We start from the raw sequence: 10,300 nt of genomic DNA on the forward strand, positions 1-10,300 counted from the left end.
GATTTTAATTTTACTAACTTTTGATTCTCTTATCTCTCAAAGCTTTTCCACTCTTTTCTATCAGTTGATACTGCTGTAACAAACTTTGTTTTGTTTTTTTTCCTTAAAAATATACTTTTCGTTAATGTACTAGTAATATCAAGTCTATTTATCATTCGCCTAATCTTTTTTGATTTTATTGCGAATTTATTTATTTGAATAATTCTTTATCTGTCCTATAAATTATCATTACTATAATCTAAGCTTGTTTTGTATCTCTATTTATTAACTATTGTCTAATTTTACATCTAATACATCTAGCTACTCATTTTTATTATTCAAAATACGCTCATCATTCTCTTACTATTGATACTTGATTTTTATAAAATAAATTCTCTTTTACTGTCAATTGTTTTCAATCTTCACCCTTTTTTTTCAAACAAGTGAGGTTTGAGCCCTTACTCAATTTATGGAATGGTTAAAGGATTAACACAAATATTACTATTGTATTTTTGGTAAACTTTTATAACATGCTTAGGACCAAAAATTGTAACAAAACACCGCGACAAAAGAAATAGCAACAGATAAACAGACTCAACAATAGGAAAGATTTCAGGAGAATACAATACACAGTAAATAACAATTAGTTTTTGCATTCAAACTAAAAATATAACAGTTTTTGTTTTGATGAAAGTTGATAGGCACACTATAAATGGTTAGGCGCTTATACTTACATCCAGGGCTGCGGAGTCGGGTCATACTTCAAACGACTCCGACTCCGACTCCGACTCCGGCTTTCTCAGACTAGCCGACTCCGACCCCGGCTTTCAACAAATGGTTGGCTCCGACTCCGACTCCGACTCCGGCCTACCAACTCTAGCCGACTCCGACTCCAGCTTTCAACAAATGGTTGGCTCCGACTCCGACTCCACATATTTTTAAATGTTTCAAAAGTTAGTCAACTATTATTAGTTAATTATTTTTAAAACATTGATAAATAAGATTATTTAAATACTCTCTAAGCGTCATGTTTTTCTCAAGAAAAATAAGTTCGAATCACAAAACGAAAAAAAAAGTTTCTAGGTTACAATTTTTATACGTTATGGAAACGAAAATCGAAAAATATCTTCAGTTTTAGAGGCATTTTCAGAAGAATAGTTTTGTAAATAAATTTGGAATTATTGGCTTAACCTCAAATTTGAAAATAATGTATTCAAAGCTAATAAATTTGAATATTAAATTGTTACTTTTGAATGAATAATTAAAAGAAATCTGATCTATTGAACATTAAAATTCAATTTGCTCTTTTTCAGGCTGACATTTATAAGAAGCACAGTGACAGGCACCTTGTTTTTAAATGACAATTTTAAACGAAACATTTTTTTTTGTTTTTTTTTACATGGACATCACGCCATGGCGGAAGGAGATTATTATTGCAAATCAATGTATCTGAACAATTTCTTCGTGGAAAGGACGTTTAAGAGGTCCTTTTCAAATATCTGTGACATAGAAAATATTTTACCCTGGAATTTTTTAATTTATTTTAATTTTAAAAATTAATATACATTAAAAAGGAGGCGCACGATACTTCGTGAATCTTCACCTAAAACGAAGCTTTATGAATGATCTTGCGCCTCCATCAAAATATATGAAAAAACTTAAAATATTATAAAAATAAATATCCACAAGTAAAATATTTTCTAGGTCACAAGTATTTAATTTTTTTAAGGTACATTGATTTGCAATGATAATCCCCTTCCGTCATATTGACGTGGGACATACAGTATGAGAAAATTCTTACGGGTTGATAATATTTTGATTTCGTTTTTTTTTTAAATAATATTTGAAAAATAATTTAAAATCCTACATTTTTTTCTATACATTTTTTTATTAGTAAATTTTTGTACTGAAGTCTTCAGATTTGTTCAGCGATAATTTGCAACGATATCAAAATAGTTTACCTAAAATCAACATCAACATTCAATAATTATTTCAAAATTAGTTACAATTTCTTTTGATATTTTTTGTTGGTTTCAATTATTTTAAATGCAAGTAAGAAATTGTTATTATCGTTGATTATTTGTTACAACAGTTAAACTGTCAGTGACTCTTTTTCGATTTCCAAAAACTATTTGTAATCTTTTTATGTACCTCGTAATTTTTTTCCTAAAAATGATTTAACTTAAAACCTCCAAGACATTCGCTATGGGGGTAATAGATGACTGTGTATGTTCTTTTTTCAGAAAGAACTGGATAAAATTTGGTCAAATTTGAATTGCAAGGGCACATAAATATAGGCAAAAGCAAGCAGTCAAGAATCAATTAGATATGTCTGACTACATAACCAATATTTTTTTATATATTTTTAAATTATGAAACTAAATATTTGGGTAAGAGGTTATCATTTAGTGATTATAGTGAAATAACACAATTAGAGCTTTCCAATAACAATAAAAAGCTTCAAAAACATAATGGCATCTAATAAATCTCTTTTAAAAAATGAAAAGATGGCGACGCATTGCATGCGACGTAAAAAATAATTAAAAACATAAGAAGTTTTGTAAATCAAGCTGTTGTATAGTAAATACTGAACAATAAAAAAACATATTTTTTGTTGAATTTAAGATAACTTTGACTCCGACTCCGACTCCGGGTTATCAGAAATCTTCGGCTCCGACTCCGACTCCAGCTCTTAAAATTTAGCCGACTCCGACTCCAGCTGTTCGAGTTTTGACGACTCCGACTCCGACTCCAACTCCAGGTCCCCAAAAAGACCCGACTCCACCGACTCCGGCTCCGACTCCGACTCCACAGCCCTGCTTACATCAAACCCTATTTAATGTACCACCCCCGGCCGAGTTAAAATGCGTAACCGGAAAAGAAGGTGTGCATGCCCGGCACGAACACTCAAAGCGTGTTCTAGCGTGCTGCTCGTACTGACTCAGAGCAAGGGTGAGATGTAGGTGTAAGTGCAGTGCGTGTTCGTCGGGAACCTGGTGCATAAGATCGATGAAGGTCCGTTCTTACACTGAAAATTGCGAATTGCGAATTATGGAACAGGGATTTTTTTATGATGCTTGTTGTTAAAATAGTATTGAAATCTAGTGTTTTTTTAAGTCCTATAAACATATGAATCAAGCTTATTCGACCTTTCAAAAAAAAAAAAAAAAAAAAAAACACTAGAAATGCAGTATTTTGGCAGAGAAAAAGCAAGTGGATAGCATAAACAAGTTATGTTTTCTGCTAAATAGCAGGGCTCTACGAAGTTTTGCCTGATGTACACAAATTTACAAATTACCATAAAAGTATTGAAAGTTTTAGGATGTTCCGTTCTGAAAATGTGGGATGACTGTATCCTTGCTTGCAAACCCAAAACAAAAACGACTTTCTTTCATATAATCAACACATAACATGAAGCATTAAACATTTAATCATATTTACGGTTTTAATACAATCTAATATACGTCGTGACCTGACACAATGATCACTTTATATCAATTTCAATCCGTATCCATTTCCGAGCTATCATCGTCATCATCATCATCCTCATCGGATTCATCGTCGTCGTCATCATCGTCCTCATCCGACCCATCGCTGTCGGATCCACTTTCGCTGTCCGAACCAAGCCACTCACTTCCCGTGATGGAGTTGGCAATGATCGTTTTCCATTGATCGAGTTTGCTTACATCTGAAACAGTGTAATGGTATATCTTATAAGACAATGTAAAAAATTTACCATTGTAAACCACTTACCCAATGAGTAAAAATCGCTCAACGTGTACTGCCGACTGCCACTCTCGTACAGTCCACCGTAGATGTAAAGATTGCCCTTGCAGAACACAATACCTGCGTTCATCCTCGGAGAAGGTCCGCCCACATCAACCGCTTCGGCGTCACTTTTCGTGCCAGCGTTCTTGGACGGCCCACCAACTGACACGGTAAAGATTCCATCATCGGAAACGATGGTCTTCTGAGGTTCCGGGGCAGTCGCCTCCATCTCAACGTCGTCCTTCTTGGATGAAGACTTGTTCTTTAGCTTCGCACCCAGCTCGGGCTTTCGCCAAGTGTGCGTCGCCGGATCGAGCGTATGAATCTCGTTACTAAACAGTCCCCGAACGTCTTCCTCATCCTCATCGGTGTCCATGACGCCCCCGAATGCGTAGACCTTTCCATTAGGCGCAATGACGGCGCTCATGCCGCTCCGCGGTGGTGGCTTTTTGCCGCCAGGTTTGACCAAAGTCCACTTGTAAACCTTCGGATCTTGCTTGTCCGACTGCGTGAGCGTGAACATGTCCGCGTGCGTAACACCGCGATCGATTTCCTTCTTGACCGCGGACTTGGAATAGCCACCCCACACAATCAATTTGCCATCGGTAGTAGCGATCATGCAGCAGCCCGACCTGGGCGAAGGAGCCGTCCCAGTTGGTTCAATCTTTGTCCAGGTGTAGTTTTCCAGCGAGAACGCGTAAAGATCGTTAAAGTACCGATACGAGGTGTTATTATCGTGGAATCCACCAAACACAAACAGTTTCTTCTTCGTTACGACCATACGGTGGCCACTCCGGGCGCTAGGTCCGTTCGCGGCGGTGATCTTCTCCCACTGCTTCTTTGCGATTCGGTAGACCCACAGGTCTTTGTAGTGATAAAACTGCAACTGCGAAGGCGACGCAAACTCCCCTCCAAACAGCCAAATCTGGCCACCATCGGTGCTGACCGAAACCATCTGGTGGCCACTCCGCGGAGCAGGGCAAATGGACGATTTGAGCGATTTCCATTCATTTTTCGCAACGTTAAAGTTGAAAAAGTCACCGTAAATCTCGGTCTTCTGGCCGTTGAAGAATTCACCGCCAAAGTAGAACAGCTCCTCCTTGTCCGGGTGGGAACAAACGGAGAAGTTTACCCGAGCCGTTGGCGGGGCACACAAATTCTCCGTGAGGTCCGATGACTTGGTCTCCTTGGTGTCGTATTTTGCAACGATGGATTCAATGTCGTCCTGGGAAAGATAAGCGATATTGATTTCAATCGATTTCTTCTTCTTTATCAAATACAAAAGAGTTTAAGAAACAAATTATTAGGACGGGGGTTGGCACGTGTAGCTCAATCGGCCTACTGCTTACCTCGCCCAATTTGGCAATCAACTTTTTCTGTTTGGCCACCAACTTTTTGTCGGTTTTCATCGTTGTTTTCTCGGCACCCTTGCCCTTCTTCTTGTTTTTATCCTTTTTGCCCATTTTTCACAGGTGGAATTGGTTTAATTCAAGATTTTAGCAAACTACTACCGAATCGCGCGTGTGTTTCAAACAGCGGAATGTCAACAACAAAAACCATGTGCGAGCAAAGCCGGTGTGAAATCAACAATCGAGGTCCTCCACAGCAAAAGGTTGGGAATAAAAATCTTGAAATGTCAGATGCGGAAAGCTGCACCAGATGCCGCTAGCAAATCGATTTGCAGCGACATCTCTGAACTTAAGCGGTCAGTGTACTCGAATCCACACATGCTCACTTTAATCCCGAGATGGCGCTAGTAAAAGATCGATGCAACTCCATCTAGCGGCAAAAATGAGCAATCATTGCCTAATCAATTTCCATGGAGACGCATGGTGGGTTTGTGTTTCTAGATCGTTTTCGGAAAACTTGAGTTAGGGGAAATAGGGGGAAATATACCCATTTCGACCAATTCTCATCACTTTGCCGTTTTTCGCTATTAAATCAACATTTACAGAAATCAACAATGGAGAGTTGCTTGCTCACTTTAATTCGAGCTATTTATAACTTTGGAACAGTCAAAAACACTTTTTTTGCAATTCCGTCGTGAAACTACTTACTTTTCCTGTCATTCTTGAACGACGAAATAGCCTACTTTTCTGTACCAAAAATAACAGAATCGAATAGCAACACTTTTCAAAATAAATGCTGAAAAGTTCTACTTTTCAGCACTGAAATGGGTGCTGAAAAGTTTAACTTTTCAGCACTTGTTTCGAAAAGTAACACTTTCAACATTTTTTTGATTTAAACGATTTATTGACAAAATACATGAAAATTCGACTTAAAATTTCACTCAATGGGTGTTTTTCCGAAATTGCAAAAAATGTTGTATGGAACTCGTTGCAAAACTTGATTTTTTCAGCACTCGTCGTATTTATCCAACTCGGTGAACCTCGTTGGATAAATGTACGACTCGTGCTGAAAAAATCCTCTTTTTGCAACTTGTTGCATAAACTACTATTGAAAGCCGTAATTCATGAACAAAGTGCTGATAGGCCGATAATAGAAATAGGCTGAAAAAGGGTATAGTTCCCCTACGTAGGGAAATTCTCATCCAAATTGCTTTATTTGCTAAACTGTTGATAGAAACTCACGGTGTATTTTTTAGAACAAACTAATGATAAAAAATTCGGTATGTCTGATATTTGGCACCGTGAAAGAAGGGCTCTTTCCCGTCATTTTGCGGTATATACCGAAATATTTCGTCGGGGGGTCTAGTGCAACTTTTTTTTTTGAAGATTTTTTTTCGATTTTATGGGATATTTGTTCAAAAAAGTCACAGAAAATCGGTGCATTCATGTTGATATCATTCAAACTTCTTATGAATATGCCTTGGGGATTCTAACCAACTATATTTGACCAATATTTGACCACCAATAAAAAAATTCGAACCAAATTTACCAGATTTCTAGCTTTCTTTGAAATAACCCCAACATTCAAGCTGGAAACCCCGATACGAACGAAAATAAAACTTTTCTTTGTACAATTTGTCATGAAATAACAGTAACTCATTTCCCGGATAGAGATTTGAGCATTAAACAATGCAAAACATAGATTATTTATTTAATAAGCTGTTTATTACCCAATAGGCTCCGAAAATTATTTTTTCAATCCTCTGCCACATAACACCATTACATTTTAAAACATTTTAGAATCAATCACATTGTAGAAAACAGTTTTCTGAACAAGTTCCATAAAAAGGTATCACTTTTGGTTCAATATAAGCAGAGATATGCCCATTTTCCTGAAATAAATAGTGCCTTTCTCCAAAATTTTCTTAATTTAATTGCCTTTCACATGATGGGCACTGCCTACTGAGATATTTTTTTTTGATGATTATATGTTATTAAAACGTAAAAATTATAACAAGTTTTGACGAAATTAATGAAATTATTCTATAGCATTCATTACAAAACTCAGTAGGCAGTGCCCATCATGTGAAAGGCAATTAAATTAAGAAAATTTTGGAGAAAGGCACTATTTATTTCAGGAAATTGGGCATATCTCTGCTTATATTGAACCAAAAGTGATACTTTTTTATGGAACTTGTTCAGAAAACTGTTTTCTACAATGTGATTGATTCTAAAATGTTTTAAAATGTAATGGTGTTATGTGGCAGAGGATTGAAAAAATAATTTTCGGAACCTATTGGGTAATAAACAGCTTATTAAATAAATAATCTATGTTTTGCATTGTTTAATGCTCAAATCTCTATCCGGGAAATGTGTTACTGTTATTTCATGACAAATTGTACAAAGAAAAGATTTATTTTCGGTCGTATCGGTGTTTCCAGCTTGGATGTTGGGGTTATTTCAAAGAAAGCTAGAAATCTGATAAATTTGGTTCGAATTTTTTTATTGGAGCTCAAATATTGGTCAAATATAGTTGGTTAGAATCCCCAAGGCATATTCATAAGAAGTTTGAATGATATCAACATGAATGCACCGATTTTCTGTGACTTTTTTGAACAAATATCCCATAAAATCGAAAAAAAATCTTCAAAAAAAAAAGTTGCACTAGACCCCCCGACGAAATATTTCGGTATATACCGCAAAATGACGGGGAAGAGCCCTTCTTTCACGGTGCCAAATATCAGACATACCGAATTTTTTATCATTGAGGTCTCGAAAAAATACACCGTGAACTTGATTGCTCACTCACTCGTATCAGTTGAAAATGCTTGTTATGTGCAACATGTGTTGAATGTTAAACTACTGATGGCATTCTGTTCTCCTAATTATTATTCTCTTGTTAAAAGTTTAAATGGAGCTTGGGTGGAATTTTCGATTTTCTTGAGTTTTACCTTTTTGTTTTTCTTAAGCCAAATTATGAATGATCATGTGTCGAAGGTGCCAATGGTTATGATTATAAATAATGGGCCACATTTACAAACCGGATTCAGTGACTGTTATTGAAATATTGAATACTGAAGTTCACGATGTTATTTGATGTTATTAATGGATCCTGGATGTCTTTTTACTTGGCTTCCCAACCTATCTCAAAGGGATTTTTTTAACGAGAGTCCTGACGCATCTCTTTCAGGATCCCTACCCCTACTCAGCCAGTGCACCCGAATCCCTACATGCTCACTTTCAATCCCTAGATGGCGCAAGTAAAATGTCGACGCAATTCCATCTAGCGGCAAAGATGCGCAGGTGTGGCCAATCAATTTTCATGGAGACGCATGGTGTCAAGTTTGTTTGTGTAAAAGTGTATTTGGGTTTAAAAATATTTCAAATTGCATGCATCCCATCCCCGTGATGGGATTTTTGTGTGTAAATACAATAGCAATATATGTTTCCTGAAGTTTAAATGGAATTTGGGATAAAATTGGGGATTTTCTGCCTTACCTTTGAATATTTATATTTCTAAACGATGAATGATCATGTTGTCGAATTGATTGCCGTGATTGAAAAGGTAAAATTTGACAAAGATTTTAAAAATAAAAAAATAATCGTCAAATTGTGTCAAGGGCAAACGCAGGCAAGGCTTTGGGGCGGAGTCAAAAGAGAGAGTGTGCGCGTGTGTGTGTTGTGTGCGTGCTTGCTTGCTGTGTGGAAGCAGTTTTATTAATTTAAACTCAGTTTTTAAGTGCTTCAACTAAATTTAATGGCCATTAATTCGATATACAGTGGATTCTCTCGTTGTCGATATTGAAGGGACCGTCGAGAGCGGGAGTTATCAAATTATAGAACGGAAAATCAAAGCAATCTATTTGAGGGGACTGAAAAAATTATTGACAGCTGGAGCAATATTGATATCGAGAAGATTGACAGCCAGAGAGTGCTTGAAATCTCCCCTTTCGGTGGGTGGGTTTACGTGTGTTGAACAGGAGTTGAAATATTATTGTAGCAAATCTTGCAGTCGCGTTTAATTTCTTTTCGTTACATTTCGCTCCTCGAAATTTTGGATTGCTACCCTGTATAGAGCCCTAAGACGAAGTTCTTCGTCAAAAGTTCACAAAAAATGGAACAACAGCCTAACTTTTAATTTCTTTTTTGTCTGACCAATTTCTCAAACTTTAACTAAAACTTAAATACCTTTAAATTTTTGTTTGAAGTAACTACTCTTGCATGATTGGCTGCAGGGATTAAAAGAAAGATTCAAACCATCGTCGATGCGTGGACGTTCGATCATTTCCCTTACTCAGGTGGTGCACTCTGCTCACTTAAAATCCCGAGATGGCACTAGTAAAACATCGATGCAATTCCATCTAGCGGCGAAAATGCGAAAGTGTGACAATCGTTTCAGTGCCTGCATAAATCAATTTTCATGGAGACGCATGGTTTTTGAGTTTGTTGTGTGGTTTTGGGATCTTTTTGAAATTTTAAAAGCTGGTAATCGTGTGCATAATACATTTCTAGTAAGCACTTTATTTTTATATTTGAGTATGAATAAGATCCGAGATAAATTATGAGTTTTTTTTTCTTTTTGAATGAGTCTCTAACTCCTCCCAGATCTTGGCACGAAGTGAAATTTCCTCCTCCGGTAGTTCGGTTGTTCTTCATCTTCCTGATCTCTCTCTTCACCGTTTCCAGTTCCGCTGTTTTTCAGCTTCCTGATCTCCCTCTCCATGCTCTCCACCGACTCCAGTACAGGGGCTCGGAACTGTTCATCAGCTCGCCGTCGCCGTTCTCTCCTTAATCAAGTTTATATGTACTCCTACCTATTATTATTATACATTGGGATATAGTAATATGTTTTAGCACAGTCTGTGGTTTTAGGTCAGCAGACGTGAAAAATCAGAACATGTGTGACTATGGTAAAAAGAAAACAACTCAATCTCTCACACTTCCGCGCCGAATTTTCGCTGTCAAAATCAATTACCTTAAACCGGGGTCGCATTGATAGGATTTCAATGTATTTTTGGAATATTTCCCAACTGTTAAGGTTTTGCTCAAGATTATTTAAAACTTGTACTGTAGTTTTTTGAATAGTATTTAAAAAATAGTTGCGTAGAAAATTATTATTTTGGATTCCGGGGTGACTATGATTGTGTTTCTATTTAGTCAACTATGTTTTTTAACAGAAAACATATAAAGAGATTCCCAAAAAA

At 36.7% G+C, this 10,300-nt stretch overlaps 1 protein-coding gene across 1 annotated transcript; it reads right to left on the reverse strand.

The window, feature by feature from the left end:
• Nucleotides 1–3,391: 3,391 nt before the first annotated feature.
• Nucleotides 3,392–5,291, reverse strand: LOC120418837 (kelch domain-containing protein 4). Its single transcript, XM_039581357.2, has 3 exons — nt 5,097–5,291; nt 3,733–4,972; nt 3,392–3,667 (listed from the first exon to the last, which is right to left on the reverse strand). The coding sequence occupies exons 1-3, from the start codon at nt 5,208–5,210 to the stop codon at nt 3,480–3,482; spliced, it is 1,542 nt and encodes a 513-aa protein (XP_039437291.1). The 5' UTR covers nt 5,211–5,291; the 3' UTR covers nt 3,392–3,479.
• Between the last annotated feature and the right edge of the window lie 5,009 nt (nt 5,292–10,300).

The sequence above is a fragment of the Culex pipiens genome, chromosome 3 (genome assembly GCF_016801865.2).
Source record: "Culex pipiens pallens isolate TS chromosome 3, TS_CPP_V2, whole genome shotgun sequence".
NCBI classification, from domain to species: domain Eukaryota; kingdom Metazoa; phylum Arthropoda; class Insecta; order Diptera; family Culicidae; genus Culex; species Culex pipiens.

What these genes read in the sequence shown, in the direction of transcription:
- LOC120418837 (XM_039581357.2), bottom strand. Translation starts at nt 5,210, where the DNA reads ATGGGCAAAAAGGATAAAAACAAGAAGAAGGGCAAGGGTGCCGAGAAA. An exon ending in TGATTGCCAAATTGGGCGAG is followed by an intron (nt 4,973 to 5,096) that starts GTAAGCAGTAGG and finishes TATCTTTCCCAG; the next exon opens with GACGACATTGAATCCATCGT. An exon ending in GAGCGATTTTTACTCATTGG is followed by an intron (nt 3,668 to 3,732) that starts GTAAGTGGTTTA and finishes ACACTGTTTCAG; the next exon opens with ATGTAAGCAAACTCGATCAA.